The sequence below is a fragment of the Alnus glutinosa genome, chromosome 12, assembly GCF_958979055.1.
Source record: "Alnus glutinosa chromosome 12, dhAlnGlut1.1, whole genome shotgun sequence".
Lineage (NCBI taxonomy): Eukaryota > Viridiplantae > Streptophyta > Magnoliopsida > Fagales > Betulaceae > Alnus > Alnus glutinosa.
The window spans coordinates 17,132,140-17,154,648 of NC_084897.1; the positions used below are offsets into that span (position 1 = coordinate 17,132,140).

Here is a 22,509-nt window from a genome sequence, read left to right on the forward strand (position 1 = left end):
ATGCAATGGGGGTACTTATACAAGGGATTATCATGTGTTTTCTGCAAAAATGGTATTGAAATAACGTCTTTATTTAATTTGTATTATATTTGGATGAAAAGGAATCGATAACATAATTTTTGGAGGGAATGTTAGTTCAGAAGATAATTTAAGGTCAGAGTTGCTTCCAAGAATTAATGAGTTTAAACTTTAAAGATTCTGATTTGATTTAGAGTTTGGTGTATTCCTAATACAATTCAATTTTAGAAAACCTAGCTTTTTTTTTTTTTTTTTTTTTTTTAATTGTTTTTAATTTTTTTTCTTCCCAAAAATAAAAGGGCTGCTAAAGTTAGAACCAAATGAGAGCTAGGACAGATGTGGGTGATATAATGAGTGGGGTTAGTTCTTAAATTAAGGAGAAAAATGAAAAAAGAAAATGCAGTCAAACCCAGATGGGGAAAGACAGGTATGACAAACCTGAATAAATCAGGGTAGTTATTAAGGTAGTTAATTTCCTCTATTTTAAGTTCTAGAAAAGAGCTATAAGGTACAAATCCAGATAGCCTCATTTTCTCAATTAAATTAAATTCTACCATTTTTCCTTTTCTCTATTTTTCTTTTTTGTGAAGAAATTACGATCACACAAACACAAACACAAAAACATGAACATCCATTTATATTTCTAACGAACCTCAAACAACGCAACCGCGGAACCTTCGGCCCTCCAATAAAAGCCTCACGAGCGAGTCACCGCCCTCGATCTCCCTTCCCTTCATCTCTTTCTCCAACAACTTCTTCACGAAAATCCATCAAACACTTTCTCACCACGGCGCATATTAGCATCCTCACGGCCGCCGCCTCCGTTCTTGTTATTATCGTCGGCGTGATCGACGTTATGTCGTTCCAACTTTTGCAGATAAATTTGGTCTCGGCGCAAGACCTGGAGCCGCTGTCCAAGTCGATGCAGACGTACGCCGTCGCGTGGCTCCACCCGGAGCGCAGATTGTTGACACGTGTCGACAGAGACGGCCACACCAATCCCAAGTGGGACGAGAAATTCTTGTTCCGCGTCGACGACAAGTTCCTCAACAAAGAAAACTCCGCTGTCATGATCGAGATATACTCTTCGTCGTGGCTGCGCGACACCCTCATCGGCGCCGTTCGCGTCCTCATTAGCAATCTCCTCCTTCCCTCGTCTCGCACCGAAGGCAAATCCAAAATGCGGTTCTTCGCGCTTCAGGTCTCCCGCCCCTCCGGCCGGCCGAAAGGGATTCTTAACATCGGCGTCGCGCTCCTCGACAGCACCTTGGGTAGCATGTCGATGATATATAGCGAGCTTAGCTCGTCGGCCGCTGGCAATAAGGACCCACAAAACCCCAGGGATGAGAAAGTCGAGAGAACCCATTCCAAGATCCAGCGGAAGCGCTCCCTGAGCGAAGGAACCGATCTATTGGGCGAAGGATACACTATGAAAATGAGCTCCATATACGATGAGTCGGAGGTCGCAGCGCCGGACAAGGGCGGGACTGCGCTGTCCTCCGATGTGGGCCAAGTGGTCCCTGCAGCGGTAGGGAAGGAACTGCGTTTGACAACCGGCGCCGGCGAGGACGAGTTGGAGAGCTCTCTGTGGGATGAATGGACGGATCATAGTAGCGTGGAGGGGCTGAAGACGAAGATCGCCAGGTGGCAGATGACCCTTCCGCCCATATTTGATAACGAGTACCAAAAGTTTGGGTCGCCGAGCAAAAAGCGCACCGGGCACCGGCGGAGCCGCTCGGCCGGTGGCGGGTTGTTTTCGTGCTTTGGAAATGCTTATGGGTTTGAATTTTCCATTGCTTGTGGTGGTGGCATTAGAAAGAAAAGGATCGACAGTGCGAGAGTTCGTCTGATTAGCGCATCAGAAATTACTTTTTGATGATCAGTTTTATATATTTATATATAAAATATATATAAATTGAGAGTAAATAGAATTTGGTGAAGGGCGCCGGAAGGCAGCAGATCACAGTAGGGAATGAATGACTCTGGCCTCTCTTCCATTTCATTATTTATTTAATATATTTATGTATTTACATTTGTTTTTCTTTTTTCGTTGGGTTTTTAAACAAAACGAGAGGCATTGAGGCGTTGAGCCTTCAAGCGAATGTAAAAATGGACGTACTGCGTCTTTTATGAGTCTATGACAATAATATAAAGAGGAAGGATAGAAAATCATATTTTTATCCTATATATATATATATAGTTATTTTATAATTTTGGAGGGACCGTCTCAATTATTCTTTGAATTAATTTTTGTTAAAAAAAATTAAATACCTTTGACCCCGGTGACTTAGAGACATTATTTTCTTCGCCTGTGATTTATTTTGTATCACAAATAATATCTCGTTTATGGGTAAAAATAGAGATGATATTTTCGTTCAAAAACTTAACGAAAGTATACGTCATTGGCCTTAAAAAACCAACATGTATCCTTATGCCTAACTAAAAATAATAATTTTTTTTTAAAAAAAATAAATTAAAAACTTTTAAATAAATAAAAATAAAAATAAAAATAAAAACTTCTTTTAAAAAAAAGGGTGGCTCGAGCCAACCCTTTTGGCATAATGGAGGTAGCTTCAGGCACTCCTAGGGCCAATCTGGAATCACCCCCACAAGGCCAAAAAAAGAAAAAAAGAAAACTTAGGGTTTGGCTAATGGGGGGGTGGCCACACCCCATGCCAAACGGGGGTTGGGGGTGGTTTCGACTATTCCCATTTTTCGCTATGGGGGTTGCTCGAGCCACCCCTCTAGTTATTTATTTATTTATTTTCCTTACAAAGAGTATTCTTTTAATGTTCTTTTATTTTATTTTATTTATTTTTATATATGTTTTTAATATTTTTAATTATTTTATTGTTTAATTTTATTTTTAATCGGTCATAGGACACATGTCAATTTCTTAAGAGTGCTGACATGGACTTCAGCCAATTTTTGGATGGAAGTACTATATTTATCTTTAACCATAAACGAGACGAAGGTACTATATATGTAATATGAAATGATGCACATGCGACAAAAAAATAAAGTGTTTAAACTACATGGAACAAAAAAGTATTTAATAAAAAAAATATAAAATTAATCGATATTGCCACGTCAGCATTATAAAATAGCATTACTCATATATAGGGGTGGGTATCGGGGAATCGGGGACGGTAGGGGGTTTTCCGCCTACCGTCCCGACTTTGTCGGTGAAGTCGGTAATTTCACCGACTTCTTTCCGACATGGTCTATTTCGACTATTATCATCGCCGGTTAACCGGCGATGGTAACGGTCGGTAATCGGGTAGAGAGAGGGGCTTTGCAGTTATTTTGTTTTCAGGCCAAATCAGTCTGACCGATGAGAAAAATAAAGACGAAAATGAAAGAGAGCAGATGAGGAAGACGCAAATGAAAGAGAGCAGATGGCTGGTTCTTGTTGTTCAGAGAATAGTCACCTTGTGGCTTATGCAGCAGGTTGGAGACTATTTTTGGAGACCAATGGGTGTTTTTGATAATTTTTGAGAGAGAGCAGTGGCCATAGCCCCTCCCACAGTGAGCCAGCCTGGAGTAGTAGCCGGTGTACGAAGTTGAAAATGAAAATAGTGGAGAAAGAAATAGAGGGCAGATAGAAGATGCATGGAAGAAAGTGAAAAAAAAATAAAAAATTGTCCTGATCCTAAGCTGACAGACAAGGGAGTCTTTGGTAAACTAAAAAGTAAACTTTTAAAAGTACTAGAAAAAAAAAACACCAAAAAAAATATTTCTCAAAAGTAGACAAGAGACATCTCAACCTGAAAATGATAGTAAAAAATAATATGTCAGAAAAAGAAACAAAATTCATTCATAGAAGAGAGAAAATTTTGTTTTTGAGAAAAGAAATCTTCTTTTACACGCCTCTACTGGCTCTACACGTCTAAGCAAATTAAAGGTTGACAAAGGAAATTAAAATTTATAGAAGAATATTTAACACAATTTAATGAGCAAGAGTTGGATGGATTGTCGAACCACAATGAGCAATTATTTTATTATATATATATATAGACTAAGACGTTCCTACATTGTTTAGTTGCAGGCACACTGCTCCAAAAAAGCAGTGTTCTCAACCCCTAGACTAAGACGTCCCTAGACTAAGACGTGTTCTCACAAAATTGACTCAGCCGTGTTCTCGAGCTTTGCGTCTAACATGTTAATCTATGGCGTGTCAGTCTTAAAAGATGCGCGTAGATAATTAATAAACTTCAATAACCAAATACACGTAAATAAGAAAGAAGGCATAAAAGAAGCGTCAGTTTTGCTAGTTTACCCTTAAACGTGACTCACGGCTCAGCAAGAGATTGAGAAAGAATGAGTTTCCGACGTTGGCAACAAGAAGAGAGAAACAGATAATCAGCCTTTTAGCCTTCAGGTTTGGTTAGGTTTTTGAATTTTTTAAGAGTGGAATATATAGGATGGAATAACAAAGAAGGAGGAGGAGGCGGATAGCGTCTGGTTTTACTTTTTGTATTACAAAACGGTTGTCTTTTTATTAATATATATATATATATATATAAGTAAACAATATAGTCGGTTCGGGTCGGTGCGAAAACCGACTGCACGGCCCTCATTTCGCCTACCGGCCGAACCGACGTCGGTAGGCGAAATCTGTACCGCTTACCGGCTACCGGATGTCGGTGGTGGCTCGGTGTCGACGCGGTGATGGTCGGAGGGCGGCCGGCGGGCGGCAGGCGGCCAATCTGCACAGTCCTACTCATATATAAAGATCTCGTATGATTCTTTATTGTCTAATGAATCTACCTCTTTCTTCTTTTTTTTTCTTTATTATTATTATTATTATGAGGAAAAATTTTCAAATAGCACAGTTCAATCTTCCGACATCCGGTATACATGTACTAGTATTTGATCTTAAGATCCCACGAATGCAAGTCTACTGCTGTAACTAAAATTGTAGGCATTTCCCAGTTCTACTCAGAATTTCCCGAATGAGCTCAATAGTTTTTTTAATGAATAAGAATTAGGGTTAAAAACAAACATTTTCTCCGAAGTGTGTTGGAAAAAGTTCTTTCAACCTAATCTATAAAATTGACATATGTCTATTTTATATGTAAGAAACACATACTTTTTAAATTGTAGGCATTTCCCAATTCTATGTAGAATTTTCCGAATGAGTTCGATCAATAGTTTTTTTAATGAATAAAAATTAGGGTTAAAAATAATTGAAAATATATATACACTTTACCCCCCTCCTATTTCACATTTTTTTCAATTTTGCCTCCAGAGTAAAAAAATTTGCAATGTATTCCAACCAAGTTTTAAAAATTTTCAATGTTATATCTATCCGTTACTTAAGTTTGTCTTTTTTGACAGAAATAGACCAATGTGCACGCGCGATGCACGTGAGTTTTTAAGAGAAAATCTCTCCAAAATATCCCTAAAAATTATATATATATATATATATATATATTTTTTTTTAATAAAGAAAAACCAAAAATAAAAATAAAAAATGGGGGTGGCTTCGATGGACCATTTGAGGGTGGCCAACCACCCCCCATTCGGCCCGCCTAAGGGTGGGGAACCATCTCTATGGGCTATGGGGTGGTTCGGCCACCTCCATGTGGCCAAATGGGGGTAGCCGAAACCATCCCCAAAGGGTTTGGGGGTGGTTGAGCCACTCCCTAGCCGAATCCACCCCCCAATTTTTCTTTTTATTTTTTTGAGTGTTGATTTTTTTTTTTTTTTTTTTTTTTTTAAGAAGATTTTTTAGAGAAATTTCGGGGAGAATTTAATTATCTTAAAAACTCATGTGTGATTTATTTTCGTAAAAAAGGACAGACTTAAGTAAAGGATGTGCAACATTGAAATTTTTTTAAACTTGGTTGGGGTGCATTGCAAATTTTTTCATTTTAGATGCAAGATTGAAAAATTGGTGAAACATTGGGGGGCAAGGTGTATTTTTTCCAAAAATAATGATTTTCTCTAAATTGGATTGTAAGAAGTTCTTTCAACTAAATCTATAAAAAGTGTCGTCAAAAATATATACTTTTTAAAATATAGCAAGAACAAAGTTAGAAGAGACATGTTTTTTTAATAAAATTTCTTACAATTCTGTTTTTATTATTTAAAAAACGTGTGCTTCTTTCATTTAAAATGAATATATGTCATTTTTATAGATCGAATCTCCAATCCAGTTTGAAAAAAAGAAAAAGAAAGTCCAATTCAAAAATGTTCCCTCCAGTTTTTATGTTTATCAAAACCCTCTATACATTTTATAATGATACTTGGCATTATATAAATATATAATTAATAATGGCTTGGTTAAAAACGTAAGGAATATACAAATGGAGTGTCTCAGAAAAGAACATGCATGGTTACTAGCTTCTATAGTACTCTGTGAAACCATTCTTGCTACACAAACGTGTGTATATCCATACAAGCTCTATTTCTCTCTCGTTTTCTTGAGTGGTGATCAGGCACTTAGACCGTAGGTATTGCTCTAGACTCTAGTAGCGTACGTACGTACGTACTTTATCACCGGGAGAAGAATGTTGGAAGCTTAAGATCGAGCAAAGGCACCGGAACAACTGCATCAGATCTTATTTTTTATATAATTGAGAGCAAAGTATATATATATATATATTATATATGCTGTGGGAACACTTTGGTCTCAAAAAAAGGAAAGAAAAAATAAAGAGATAATAGTAAATTCCAATACACATATACATATACAGTGGACAATAACGTCGTTTATACAGTAAGTGGCGTCACTTTTTTTTTTTTATTTAAAAAACAATTGCGTCGTTTGCATTGAAAGGATAGATTTTTTTACATAATGTCGTTTATATATAAACGACGTAACAAAACATTAGTTTGCACGCAAAATGCCTTTTTTTTAGTGACATGCGTGTTATTCAATGAATTTTAAACCCCAGAGTCGCTAGTTTTTGAGTTTTTCCTTTAATTTGGTTGTGCTTAATTTTGTACTGAAGATTGGGTAATACTACTCAGTCTACTCATGGCACTTTATTAACCCTATGACCCTTGTTTTGTAGACACTACAAAAAAACAAAGGCATTCGCCACGTGGCTACAGTAGCGGTTACTGTAGCCACGTGGCCAGGTTGCCACGTGTCATAATGACAATGTGACAACATGCAGGTAGGAGACAATTCACCATGTGTATTATCTACACGCGGCCATATGGCCACGTGTATTTATTACACGTGTCCATATGGCCGTGTGTAATAAATACACGTGGCCATATGGCCGCGTGTAGATAATACACGCGGCCAGACGGACACATGTATTTATGCATGTGTTCAGATTACCAAGTGGATTTATAAACGTGTCTGTCAGGCTGACAGTCCGGACACATGTATTTATTACATGTGTCCGTATGGCCGCATGAATTTTATACACGCATCCATGTAGCCACGTGTTCCAATGACATATGGCCATATGTGTGCCACGTGTCTTGAGACACGTGGCAAAATGTTTTTTTGGGGAAAAAAAAAAACAAAAACAAATATAGTTAAGGTTTTGCACACTATGCATACTAATATTCTATATACATGCATAATGACTCGAAATGTACACTATATATGCATATAAATTCTTGTATTTAATTTTTAATTTAATTTAATTTTAAAAAAAAAACTAAAATCTTAATATTATTACTATATATATCCTAACCTTAAATTTATGCTTTATATATAGGGTTTATAGCTATATATAGTATAAATATACACTTAGGGTTAGAGTTTATGGCTATATATAGTATATACACTTAGGGTTTATGGCTATATAGTAGATACACTTAGGGTTAGGGTTTATGGCTATATATAGTATAAATATACACTTAGGGTTTATGGCTATATATAATACATACACTTATTATTAGGGTTTATAGCTATATATAGTAGATACACTTAGGGTTAGGGTTTATGGCTATATATAGTACAAACACTTAGGGTTAGGGTTTATGGCTATATATAGTACATATATACACTTAGGGTCAAAAAGTTCTTTAAAATTCACGTATGCATCTGTTTCCAGGGAAGCTCCGATCTCGATGGACATGCCCATTTATTGTTCGATCAGTTTTTCCTCATGGGGCCATTGAGATTGAGGATCCAAGGAATGACAGTACTTTCAAGGTGAACGGACAAAGACTGAAGCAATTTTTGGAGTTGTAGAGCCTGGAGGTTGAGACGACTCTTTTGGAGGATCCGAGCTACTCGGAGTAATTGTCGTCAGGATGGAGAGTTTGGCTGAAGACTGAAAACTTAGTGCTTGTGGGAGGCAACCCTCATTATTTTTCATTATCATTTGATCTTGTTTCTTCTATTTTAGTTGTAATTTTCAGGACAGTGTCTGCCGTTCAAGTTTGGGGGAGCATTCTCTTGCAGTGTGCCCATCTTGCATCGCCCATTTCGGTATTGTATTTCTAGTCACGTTGGGGACAATGTGTCATTTTAGTTTGGGGGTGGGTTAGACATTTCTGTCTGTTATTGTTGATTGTTTTTGTTGATATTTTGATTTGACTGCTTTCATTTTCAAAAATATATATATATATATAATTTTTTTTTTTTTTTTGCTAAGTTGAGCATGGTTACATTTTACTATGGTTTGCATATCATTGGTTTGTTTAACATGTTAAATTTTGCATGTCATTAAAATCTGAAATCTGTTGACTCATCTGTTGGATTAAAGAGACTTGACATGTTTAAATCATTTATCACAAGCACTCTAGCATAGGATTTGTGAGGCATGAAATTTGATTTGAGAATGTGTGTCTTGAGACTTGTAGGATGATTTGTTGATAAAACCTTGGCTTATTATCAAAAATAATAATAATAAAAAATTTTGATTAGAATAATATCACAAATTTGAGTTCTCATTGAGTAATCGGGCCTCTTGCCTCACTAAGCATTGATTGTTTGCGTAAAAAGATGAGAATTTCAGGTTGGTTGTTTGTTGGCTAGTTTGACTTCGTAACCTTTTTGACTTGAGTAATTAAGCCCCTAGGGATGTTTTTACATCTAGTGCCCTAAAACCATCTGGTTTGGGAGTCACTGGCCCAACACTCGTTACATAGGTCAATTAGAAAGCTTAAGGGAGTCAAGCATTGCACAACCGACACAAAAATAATGAATAAAAGTAATTGCACAGTTAAGCCTTGGTTATATTCATCTGATGGAACTCCTGTGAGTTTTTGGATACACATGCTTTGAGAAAAATTGAAACATCATGATTCTATGTTATTCACACCTTACACTTTTGAACATGTACTGTCTCAATATTCCAACTGTGAGTTGATCGATTTTTGATAACCTGATGATGTGATATTCATTTTGTTAAACATGCTCATGATATGCGAACCATGTGTTTGTATGAGGATTTTTACTCAATTAGTAATATAGCATTTCAATGTTTGTGGGTATCCTTTTTGGCAAACCCTCACGAGACTGCACTCGTTCACTAGGGAGTTCTAGGGGTTTAAAAGGCTTATTGCATGTGCTAAATGCAATCGTCTCTCCCACGAAAGAGGATTTATATTTCATGCTTGATTTTGTTTTTGTTTTTCATTTTGTTTTTCTAAGGGACTAGCAAAATGTAAGTTTGTAGGTATTTAATGAGTGCCAAATATTGCATATTTGGACCCCTTGATTTATATTTGTTAGACCTTTGGCCTTGTTACTTTCTGATGTTTTGGCTAGTTTTTGTGTTTTTGTGTTTCGTAGGACATTAAGAGAGAAATGACAAAATTTCAAGGAAAAATACTCTGAAATTCGGAAATCCTGGAAAGTCGATCGATCGAATGTTAAGTTCGATCGATCGAAATTTTGCCTGATGTCGATTGATCGAAATTTTGACCGATGTCGATCGATCGAAATTTCCCAGAACTGACTTTTGCAGACGCGCACCAGAACGCCCAATCCGGGGCTTCTCCATGACAAAAAACATTTCTCCCTCTGATTTTCGCAGGAGAACACGCTGGTTTCGTGACCTTGGTTGTCTTTAGCAAGAGAGGAACCCTAGAAAGGGTAGATGAGTCATTTTATATGGGTTTCTAACCATAATTTCCTTTTATAGAGCCATAGCCATGCCTCATTGTTGGAGAGCAATTTTTTCTCAGAGCAGTAGTTAGGTTTAATTTCGTGCATTTTGTAGTTTATTTCAGTAGCTCTTTTCTTTAGACATTTGTCTTTGTAAAGCTTTTCTTCTATTTTTATGTTTGTTTTTCAAGTTTTTGTGGTGTTCTTAGTCATGGGAGGCTAGAACTCTCAACTAAGGTTGAGGATGAAACCTCTCCATTGATGACACTCACACTCTTGTAGTACTACTTGCACATTTAATGCTATATCATTATGTTGTTCAAGTTCCATTAATTTAATGCTTTATCTTTTGCAATGAATGTGGTTGGTGGTAGAAATAGGACATTTAATGTGTTTCAACCGATGGATACATTGTTTTATCGGTTTGAAAGATGATATCATACAATGGATGATTTGATTTCAAGTGGGTACTTTTTGTGATTTATCTTTGAGTTGGATTCATTTAATGGTTCTATGGTTTATGGTTAAGAAACTTGAATGACACCCTAAGCTTAATGTTTTTTGGGTGTTCAAGTGGAAACCAAGAGTGTGAGTTGTTGGATTTGGTTTGGTGAATTCCTTAGCCTTAGTCCCTTTTTACATATTTCATTTCTTCCTCTTGAACTTAGCATTTTTGGTGCATGTTTAACCCTCAAACTCTTGAAACTAGGTTAGAATGAGGTTGATTAAGCAAAACACTAACTTTTGACCATTGACCTCGTACTTGCATAATGCTATATTGCAAACGATTTGTGCGCTTGCGAGTATTCTTTAAATCTCACAACACAATGCGTAGGCGACCTGTGAACGGATGAAGCGGATGTGAGAGCAGAATGACCTCCCCCATTGTCTGGGATCCAAAAGTTATGCCAGATTTAATCACGATGAGGTGAGAACAAATATATGTATATGTTTTTTCATATTTGTGCCTAATTGTTTTTCATTTTTTACATTAAATGAATATTATTGTTTGTTATATATTTCAACTAGATGGGGACATGCATCTACATCTGGCACACCCCCCATTCGCGCCGAGTCGTTCGTGAAGACGCACACAAGGAAGGACGGCACTTACCTGAATGAACGTACACGGGTCCTATGCGTATGCTATTGATCTATTTTACTAATATTTTTAAGTTATGTTTATAGTAAAGTATGTATTCAATACATGTGTATTTTATGTTGACTTTGTTCGCAGGAGAGGATGACCCAGGGTTTATCCAGTGACCCTGCCGTCACACAGAGTGTCTTAGAAGACACGGTGCATTGGGCATCGAACGATGCGTATGAACAGGCGGTTGGGAGGCCTGAGTACGCGGGGAGGGTTCGGCAGGTTGGGCAGAACGTTACTCCTGTTTGTGGGACGTGTTTCTCGTACAGGACTCGCTCACAAGGGGGACCATCTGAGGGCACATCTCAAGATTGGGCCATACATGCCCGGAAGATGGAGGAAATGGAGGCGATGCTACGGGCCGAGAGAGAGAGGAATGACGCCTACACGTGGCAGACTATCAACCGCGTGTACAAATATACACGTGGCACAGTGGCCATGTGTTTTACGGTACATGCAGCTGACTGTTTGCCACATGTAATATATGCGTGGCAGATTGTCAGGCGCGTGTTTCATGTGCCACGTGGCACAGTGGCCACGTGTATTTACTGTACACGTGGCGAATTGTACATTTAGCAACAACCGGATCTACCACGCCTCGCATACGTGGCAAACTGTTTGCCACATGTATAGCCTCCGTACACGTGGCGACCTGCAAGTGGCGAAAAACAATTTTTTTTTGTAGTGAGAGAATATAATTGGGTAATACTACTCAGGGCACTTTATTAACCCCCTCCTTTTTTTTTGACATGTTCACACAAGAGGGGGAGGGGGATTCGAACTAGTAACCTCCCCTTAATGAGGCGTGGTCTCCAGTCAATTGAGTTACTCATTGGGGACACTTTATTAACCCTATGACCCTTGTTTTGTAGAGAATATAACTATAACGTATAGTATTTGATGATAGTAACATACCATAACCACTTCTTTTCATCAGTTAGATGACTAATTAACACGACCGTGCTCTCTCACGCGTAACTGTCTAGCCAGGCTCGAGCGTATATGGTAAGCCTAGCTTGAATCAAGGTTGTGGCTCCGCTTGGCCCAACCTGAATTTGACTGTTTCTCAAGAAACTTTGAGTCGCATGTGAGAAGTACATAATTTTTAAAGAAATGAGAAATGCTAGAGTTCCTTCTAAGAGCACTAGCAACAGATTCTCAACCATTTTCCCTAATTTAGGGAAAATTTAGGGAATCAAACCATCTTTTTTTCCCTATACAAAAATACTCCACAACAGCTTCTATTCACCTTTCCCTATATCAGTTAAATAATATTTTTGGCCTTTTACTCTTTTTATTTTATTTTATTTTATTTTTACTTTATTCCTTAAGCTGCCGCATCTTTTTACCTCTTCTTCTTTGAAGCCATTGATGCCATTTCTTTTCTTTTTCTTCCAGTTCTCTCACCTCTGTCTTCTTCTCCCTCTCGTTTGTCTCTCTCTTTTCTTTTCTTTTTCCATAAAATCTCTTCTTTTCTCTCTCTCTCTCTCTCTCTCTCGTCTCCATCTTCTTTCTATTTCGTCTATCTATTTTTTTTTCTTTCTTCCATAAACTCTTCTCTCTCTCTCTTGTCTGCATCTTCTTTTTTACTCAATCGCTCTCATGTTCTTTGTTTCTTCGTTTTTTTCTTTTGTTCACTCATCTGTTTTTGATTGAGAATGAGAGAGGACAGAGAACAAGAGAGAGACAGAGGCGTGAAGGGAAGAGCGTCGTTGTCCATCTCTGTCCATCTCCGCCGACGGCATCAGAAGCTTCAAGGAGGAGGAAGGGGATTTTGTGGGAGTTGAGGTGGGTGGGTGGCGGCGGCAAGACCCGCAAGGAGAGAGGTTGAAGATGACTGAATGAGTGAGGAGAGAGAGAGCTGTTTTTTTTTTAGGTTGAGGATGCGTAGAGAGAGAGGAGAGAGACAAACGTTTTTTGCCATTAAAATAAGTTGTTGGGAAGCTACAGTGCTTCCCAATCTGTAGCTTCCCAAGGGTGACCCTCTAAAATAGGGTAACTGCTGTGACTTGATTTTTTGTGACTTTTTTCAAATTTTCCTTATTTTAGGGAATAGAACTACTTATAGGACATCTGCTACTAGTACTCTAATATCTTATGGAAGGACATAAATATAATTAAAGAGGATTCGGCTTCCATGCGGTAGTAAAAAACTACCGCATGGTGCTGTGAAATTTGTGTGGTCTACATTTTGCTAAGTTTGGCATTTTTCCTTTTCAATATATTTTCTTTACCAGCTATAAATGTGTTCACTTCATTTTTGCTTTTTCTTTACTGTTTCTCTCTCTGGTTTACTCCATTACAAACCAAGCTTCACAAACTTGCCGAGGTCCCTCTCTCTTCCATCTATAAACGCATATACAAAACCCACCAAGTCACCAACCATTTTACCCACCTTTGCTTTTCTGTCCTTAAATCCACCCCATCTCTCTCTCTCTCTCCCTCTTCACTTTCCCTTCTTCAAGATTAGAAGCCAGATCCCTAAGTTAACCCCCTTGATCTTCTTCCTTGAGCACCTAGAGAAGCAAAGGAACGGCATCTTTTCAAAACCAACAGAGAGTCAATATGTATAGATAGAACAATGTAAACCTCAAACAATACAAAGCTACAAAAACCCAGATGCCCCAAAAAATACAGTTGGAGAGGAGTAGTTTACAAGAAGGGATTGTGGCCTCAGGTGGGCCAAAAAGAATTCAGAGAATGATTAAAAAAAAAAAAATGGTGAGGAAGGCCAGACTTGAGTCTCTGTATATATATATATATATACAAAGAAATCAAAGTAAAATTTGTATTTTAGGATCCAACGGACAAGTGGGTCACGAGATCTTTCCATGGAACCGCCACCGTTAACAGTATGCCTTGGCTTTGAGTCTTTGACCAGTAGTCTCTCACGCCCAGTGAAGTGGAATGGGCATTACCGGCGCTCTCATTGCGCCAATCTGCCTCTCCCAAATGCAGGTTTCGGAAACTCTGCTCAATATCAAACACCGCCAGAAGAAGTGATCAAGCATCGTTATTTCGACAAACAAAAAGATTTTCTCTCTAACTCTCCCTTCGTTTTTCTCTCAGAAAAGCAAAGGTGGGTAAAATGACTGGTGGGTTTTGTATATGTGTTTATAGATGGAGGAGAGAGTGGCCTCAGCAAGCTTGGAAAGCTTAGTTTGCAATGGAGAAAACCAGAGAGAGAAACAGTAAACGAAAAGTAAAAATGGAAGTGAACGCATTTTTTTATAGCTGGTCAAGAAAATATATTGAAAAAGAAAAATGCCAACCTGGCAAAATGTTGACCACAAAAATTTACAGCACCATGCGGTAGTTTTCTACTACCGCATGAAAGCCAGATCTAATTAAAGAATTATATCTGTGTCCTTCTAAATAACATGGATGTAATTTTTTAATTTTTTTTATTACATTTATGTCATTTCAGGAAGACACCAGAAAGAGCTCTAACATTCCTCTCAGAGAAATACTGTAGAAACAAATTACAAAAAGAAACAAAAATAAAAACAAACTAACAACTGAAAAACCCAATTAAGACAGACAACTACCACATCACCAGAGAAAACTAAGAAAAAGGAAGTCACTTGAAAATGCAGCCTTGCGTCCCACTAAGATGAATAAAACCATCCAGAATAAGAGAATCCTAAATACTTAGATCTAGTCCAATTTTAAAAGAATCAAACAAACTAAAAATAAAAAAGTACTACAAAAATGGAATCTCCATTACAGACAATGAGTCTGAAGCCAGTTAAGTTGAAAACCACGACACAACAACACCCAACAAAAATATAAAAATATTTTGAGTCTTTGTTAAGAATTGATATATGGACACTCAATACAGAAAATGATCATCTTCTGGTACTTTTGGAGTCTTTTTATTTATTTATTTATTTCTTATTATCAAAATATTGGTGGGTTAGAAGTTAGAACAGACGTCGCACCCAAAGCAGATGGGGGCGGCTGAAGTGGTTAAAAGTTTGAAGTCCAATGGGGCGGCTCTGTGCTGAAATTTATTTGAACTAACCTCATCATTATCACGCATGCCGTACGGCATTCATCTGACGGTGACAATTTGGTGGATTGGATCATGACAATGATAATATATATATATATATATATATAGAGCAATGCAACCAATCCTTTTCCTTTGAACAAAACATCATGCATCTTCCACTGTGGATTACGAACATATATATATATACCCACCAACTTCAATCATTTTGCTTCTTCTTTTCTCTTTTACATCTAAAATATCTAAGATGTAAGCCCTATCCAAACTAGAGCAATCTTATGGATTATTATTATTATTATTTTTTAATTATTTTTTATATTTAGATTTTAAAATTATTATTGAATCAAAATTTAATAATAATTTATATTGAAGTAAAGATAATTTTTTTTTTAAAAACATAAAAATAAAAATAAAAATCATCACTTCCCCTCTCCAATTCTTCATAAGCTGCTTTAATTAACAAGAACAACATCATTTTAACTTTCTAGAGGCCAGGGAGTTTCTCTTTCTCTCTCTCTTAAAAAAATTATTATTTATTTTGTAAGCGAGAGTTTCTCTTTTTAAATCTTTAATTAAGAAACTCCTCCTTTTTTTTTTTTTTCTTTTTTTTTTTTTTTTAATTTTTTTTAATTTTTAATTTTTTATGGTTAATGGCATCATATATTAGACGATAAGAGAGAGAATTTGTGATGGTTTCTTCTTCAAGTAAAAGCAAATCAAAAAGCTTTACAAAAGTAGGAACGACGCATTGGAAATCCTGATCAACTTCATCTATCTATATTTGACGACAGCATTAATTTCCAATTTTTTGAAGAACTAAATTTTTTAATATCAGATAAATATTAAAATAATATGAAACTTAAAATTTTTAATACCGTTAGCATTATTCAAAAATAATATGCGACTTAATTCTCACAATCATGAGAAGCTACAAAATATAGAGATCGAGAAGAAAACAACGTATATTTTTTTTATTTATTTTTTTAAGTTACGCATCAAAGTTTGTTCCAGTTTTGAGAAATGGGAATTGATTGAATAGAGTACACTTTTTTTTTTTTTTTTTTTTCTTTTTCTTTTTCTTTTTCTTTAAAGTAAGGAAGGGGGACCAACGTCATTTCCCCCTTTGAGTGTTCATTCAATTTCAAGCTATCATAGATGTCCAATTCGATACGCGCTTCTCTGAGCGCGTGAACATCACAGAAAGGCTGATTTTACCTTTTTCGGGCATAAAGATGGGATAAGATAAATAAGCTGAGATAACATAGTTTTTTGACTTATAAAGGGGAGAAACTAGAAAGCAATAATTGTTGCTTTATTATCTACAAAATAATAATAATAATAATAATTGCTTTCAAATGATTTGCATCTCGTTTCTGGTGAGTTTTATGATAAATTCTATTTCGATTTTTTTTTTTAATTGGCACAACTACCAAGCCTTTTGACTAACAATTTGGTTGAGATCCAATAAAAAAAAAAATACAGGAATTTTTTTGAAATTTTTTTAATGATTCAGTTTTAATTTTAATTTTTCATAAAAAATATAAAACAAAGTTGAAAAAATAGGACCCTAGGGGAGATTGGAGGAGGATTCCAAAGAGTTGGAGGAAAAAAAATGTGATCGGATAGAGGGTTAATAATTTGTGTTCGTGCATCAGGTTTAATTGTGTTGACGTATAGGTATAAAATATATAGGTCAATTTTAATTTGATTAATTTAATTAAACGAATTAGACTGTTTAACTCGAACATTCTAATTTTGTGTTAATTTCGAGTTGATTAAAAATAATTAGCCATAATAAGAGTTTTATAAAAAAAAGAAGTTATTAGTGTAGGTAGGTAGCCCCCGCCTGTTAAGTACGATCTCAAATAAATAGTTTTTTCTGATAAAAAGGATAAGTGAGGTATAGGTGGCTTCCTTTCTGACTGGACAAACCAATAACTCCAAAAGGAAAGAAACCACGTCGGCGCTTCAATTTTGACGCACGTTCCTCCTCTCTCACTCAACGTCTCTCTCTCTCTCTCTCTCTCGCTTTCGCTGCAACCGAAGAAAAAGGTTCAAAGTGTTACCGGGTCTATCTCTACCTCTCTCTCTCTCTCTCTCTCTCTCTCCTGTGCCTGTGAATTTTCTTGGAGTTATAGAGGGAGAGGGGACTGTCAACGTTACTATCACTCTCTCTCTCTGCATATGTTCTTGGAAATACAGAGAAAGGTGGAAGAGATTGACTGAGGATCAAAAACTTTGGAAATAGTTTCTGGGTTTTGTTGAAAATTCTTTAGCTTGTTAGGGCGAGTGAATTTGCATCGTTAAGATGTTTGGGTGTCAGTGTTTGTGCTGGGAAACTGAGTCCGAGTTCTATTCATCTGAGCCTGAGCCTTTCTCTCTGCCTGCACCTCTCCCAGACTGGCCAGAAGGTATATGCCTCTCGAAACAAAGTTTAGTTAATTTTTCATGACTCCCAAGAATTTCTTTTTGGAAAATTATTTGTGGGTTTTTGTTCTTTTGTGGTGAATAAGTAATATGTTTTGGGAGTAGCTTGCATGCAAAGATGGGATATATGGGTTTGAATGACTTGTTTTTCCGATTTACTCGTACTTTTTGTTTTTATTTGTTTTAGTTATGATGATTATGATCATGATCAGTTTGATTTTGTGAGTTAATTTCTGTGGTTGTTTGTGCTCTTAGAAATACGTTTATGGGTATCTGGTGTTGATTTGTGGGAATATGCTGTTAGATGCCTCTCTCTCTCTCTCTCTCTCACCTTGTTCTGGTGGTAGTGAGTTAGGTGCTTTTGTTTTCAGTAAAGTAATGGGTCATTATGCGTTTTTTGAGATAGAGGTACCTGCCCTGTCTGCAGATCATGCTGATATTATGGTTCATGGATCTAGTGCCTTCAGATTAAAAAAAGAAAAAAAGAAAAAAACCTTATTCAAATATATGAATAATACATAAATCAATTTCAGTTAAAACTAATTTTTATATTTCAGTCCTTTCCCCTTAATAATATCAGCTAATTATACTGGTAACATTATTATTTTTTTAATAAAATTGGTCATTTTCAAAACAAAAAAACATTTGATTAAAAACTTCTCTCTTTTTTATTTTTTTTATAACATTATTCATGCAATCTCTATATCTCTGACTAAGAAACTTGTTTCCTATTATGTTTCACATTATTGCTCAGGTTTTACTTCATTAATATTAGCGCATTCTGTGTGAATTACTCCATTAAACCACAATATGGTATATCATTTTATGCCATAGTCCATTAAAGAACCAGGTTTTACTTAAAAATGCTGCTCTTTATATAATTTTTCATTTATATCTATACTTGTCAAATTTGAATGATTAGCATGCAGTTTTGTCTTCTTGTATTAGCTGATAGATCTTGTTCAACACATTGATGAATTTGATCAAAATTTTGATATGTAGAGAATCTTGGCTGCCTCGAATGTTGAAATTTGCCCTGAATATGAATTCAAATCAATCTTATGATGATTAACGATATCGAATTTCCAATTTTGGTTTTAAGCATGGGACAAAGGGCATATTTTTTTTTTAGAAAACTAATAGTGTATGAGGAAATTTACAAAACTAATGGCACTTATTAGCATTGTAAATTGAATGAACTGCTCAGATTGTCCCTTTCTTCAATTGATAAAACTGGTGGGTGGAGTTCCTTTTCTTAATCATCATATTTATGAAGTGTCTTTGTTTTCTGGAAAGTTGTAGAAAGACTTTTTATCCACTATAGAAAACATCGATAAATAATTAGTTCTCATTTTAATATTTTAGTATTAAATTCTTGGAATTTCCATCTGTTATTTGTGCTTTCTCTCAAGAAACTTTAATAGATTTCATGTGCTGAAGCTCATTGAACCCATCAAAGACTGCCATGGAACTCCTTATTGCCGTAGTCCATGTTTGATGGATATTTTAGAAAAATTTTGCTCCATCAATGCAGCACCCTTATGCCTGCTTTAAGCTTTTATTATAAAATGGTTTTTTTCACATTATGATTCATAATACGGACACCATCTTTTCAATTGCACCTGATATTTGCATGCATCATCTGACGCATCTCTAAATGGCTGGGGTGAAATCTGACATGAAGAAGAATAGCACAAAGTGGAGACCGCAAATCTGTTTGTAATTCACAATTTTTTTTTTTTTTTTTTTTATGTATAATAATTTATTAGAAGAAAGGCAAAGCCCTCGTGAAAAGTACAGAAGAGAATACAACCACCCTAATGTTGTTCAAAATCTAATTATAATTCAATAATTCACCATCTTTTCCTCCTTTTTTTGAATTCTCAAGTTTTTATGAAGGCGTTGGTCTTTTCTGAAAAAAAAAGCTGCAATTTCTGACAGTTATTTAAATCCAACAAGTTGTGTTTCGAATTAGTTAGTATATTAAGAGTAGATGTCTTGGGTAATAATACAGGAGCATCTTATTTGCCACAATGTATAAAGTATTACTTCAATTATATTATTGTTCACTTGTAGTTAACTTTTCACTGTGCCCTTCAAAAGTATCATGAATATTATCAGCTTGCTGTTCTAAATTGTGTAGTGTCATCTACTCAGGCCAAGGTTTTGCTACTGGAAGAATATGCTTAGGTGAAATAGAAGTTCTCAAAATCACCGAGTTTGAGAGCATTTGGAGCTGCGATCTGTTGCATGGAAAAACAAAAGGTCACGCATTCTACAAACCTGTGGGGATCCCAGATGGCTTTTTCTGCCTTGGTCACTACTGCCAGCCCACTAACCAGCCATTGAGAGGGCATGTTCTTGTGGCTCGTAGTGCCGCTTCTCCTGAGGAGGAAGTTGGTTCTATCCATGAGCCACTATTAGGCTTGCCAGCTCTAAGAAAACCCCTTGACTACACACTAATCTGGAGTGCAGAAACACAGCACAATGGTTGTGGTTACTTTTGGCTTCCAAACCCTCCAGTGGGTTATAAAGCGATGGGATTTGTGGTTAATGACAAGCCTGAGCAGCCCAAGCTTGAAGAAGTTAGATGTGTCCGAGTGGATCTTACAGAAAGTTGTGAAACATGTGATCTTTTACTTGCCACAGATTCAAAGTCTTCCAAGTACCCATTTCAGGTTTGGAACACAAGACCCTGTAAAAGGGGCATGTTGTGTAGAGGTGTTTCTATTGGGACGTTCTACTGCACCACCTACTTGGATCCTGAAGAAGAGTTGGATATCGCATGCTTGAAGAATCTTGATTCAACCCTACATGCTATGCCAAATCTGAACCAGATTCATGCGCTAATTAAGCAGTATGGGCCAACCGTTTTCTTCCATCCTGATGAGGTTTATTTGCCTTCATCAGTGCAATGGTTTTTCAAGAATGGGGCACTTCTATACCAAGATGGCAATCAGATGGGTGAACTCATTGATTACAGGGGCTCAAACTTGCCTAGTGGTGAGACAAACGATGGAGCATTTTGGATAGATTTGCCAAACGATGATGAAGCGAGAGGCAATCTCAAGAACGGAAACTTAGAAAGTGCAGAGCTCTATGTTCATGTAAAACCAGCACTGGGAGGAACTTTTACTGATATAATGATGTGGGTTTTTTGCCCTTTCAATGGACCTGCCACCATTAAAGTTGGGTTAGTGAGTATTGCTATGAGCAAGATAGGGGAACATGTTGGTGACTGGGAGCACTTCACCCTCCGTGTGAGCAACCTCACTGGAGAACTTTGGAGTGTGTTCTTCTCGCAGCATAGTGGCGGTGAATGGGTAGATGCTTTTAACTTGGAGTTTGTTGAAGGGAATAAGCCCGCCGTATATTCATCAAAAAGCGGTCACGCTAGCTTCCCACATCCAGGGACATACCTTCAGGGGTCATCGAAGCTGGGAATAGGAGTGAGAAATGATGCTGCCAGAAGCAAATTTATTGTTGATTCGAGCACTAAGTATCAGATTATTGCAGCTGAGTATCTTGGTGATGGAATCATTAAGGAACCATGTTGGTTGGAATATATGAGAGAATGGGGTCCAACTATTGTGTATGATTCGCGATCAGAACTCGAAAAGTTAATTGATCTTCTTCCACTCTTTGTTAGATTTTCAGTGGAGAATATATTTGAATTGTTTCCAACAGAGCTTTATGGTGAAGAAGGGCCAACTGGCCCAAAGGAGAAGGATAATTGGGAAGGAGACGAAATATGCTAGCTTTTCCTTTCAAAAGTATTATCTGATCATTTTCTTCCCCACTTCAGATGTGTTAGAAGGGATTGGTGTAGTTACTTCAGTCACCAGATTTCTGCCAAATCAGGATAATTGGGAAGCAAGATAGATGTGTATCCTGGTAGATTTACTGCCAGTGTAACAAATATGACATGTAATTCTTGTTGGTTCATCCATTTGTCGAGTGCAGTGAACAAATGCTTTCACTGCTTGCAGGGATCCTACTCCTATAAGATAAATTCTGTTCCAATTGGTTTTCTTCATTAATTATTGGCTAAATTTCCTAGGGTTAGACTCGTATTTTATTTTATTTTTTGAGAAGAAAGTTAATATTTCCATTAATCAAACTGGAGTACAACCAACAGAATGTTACATAAGTTACCACCAAACTGAGTTAAAAGGTTCAGACCAATACAGACAAATGTTACAAATAAACTTAGCCCAAACAATAAGAACTAGGTTAAAACACCACATAGCAACCTGTCAAAAACAACACCTTTTGTATCAAATCATCTACCAAAGTGCAATTTTGTCCTCCAATAAAAAATAATAATAAAAAAACAAAAAAAAGGTAGTTTAACCACTTCAAAAATAACCCCAACCCAAAAAGTGAATTGAGAGAGTGGCCAACCACTCACTCCCAAACTGTTGGCCCACTAAGGCCTCCAAGAGTGACTTAACCACCTCTTCAAACATCTTTGTGAGTGGCTGACCCACTCCAGTAAATGCCAATTTAAGGATGATCAACCAGTCCTTCAAGTCAACTCTAGAGGTGACACAACCACCACCAAGTTTTTTTTTTTTTTTTTTTTATAAGTTTTTAAAATTAATTTATTTGAAAGAAGAATGTAATTTCATAATCTCAGTCAGAAAAATTGACAAAATTTGTACAAAATGATCAATTTGATATAGGAGCATACAACGAGAATCTTTTAAATACTTTCCTTATCATAGGGATCGGATCAGTTTGATACAAGTCCAAACCCTAGGGGCCAATCTAATAATGTAGCCTTAATTATTCAATAAACCAAAATCACTTGGCTGAATTAACTCTTGCAAATTCTACTAGAATCGGGGCATGTCATCAATTAATCAGGGTTTC

General features: G+C 36.6%; 2 protein-coding genes across 2 annotated transcripts; both read left to right on the top strand.

Annotated features, from left to right (window-relative positions):
- The first annotated feature begins 874 nt into the window (after nt 1-874).
- Nucleotides 875-1,894, top strand: LOC133852599 (uncharacterized). Its single transcript, XM_062289371.1, has one exon. It carries the CDS (start codon nt 875-877, stop codon nt 1,892-1,894), a length of 1,020 nt encoding a protein of 339 aa, XP_062145355.1.
- A 15,315-nt stretch (nt 1,895-17,209) lies between these two features.
- On the top strand, nt 17,210-21,657 carry LOC133851402 (hypothetical protein At1g04090-like). Its single transcript, XM_062287814.1, has 2 exons — nt 17,210-17,618; nt 19,792-21,657. Exons 1-2 carry the CDS (start codon nt 17,516-17,518, stop codon nt 21,390-21,392), a joined length of 1,704 nt encoding a protein of 567 aa, XP_062143798.1. The 5' UTR covers nt 17,210-17,515; the 3' UTR covers nt 21,393-21,657.
- The last annotated feature ends 852 nt before the right edge of the window (nt 21,658-22,509 follow it).

Excerpts from the sequence above, each read along its gene's own strand:
- LOC133852599 (XM_062289371.1), top strand. The coding sequence starts at position 875 with ATGTCGTTCCAACTTTTGCAGATAAATTTGGTCTCGGCGCAAGACCTG.
- LOC133851402 (XM_062287814.1), top strand. The coding sequence starts at position 17,516 with ATGTTTGGGTGTCAGTGTTTGTGCTGGGAAACTGAGTCCGAGTTCTAT. Across the intron at positions 17,619-19,791 it reads TCTCCCAGACTGGCCAGAAG|GCCAAGGTTTTGCTACTGGA; the intron begins GTATATGCCTCT and ends TCATCTACTCAG.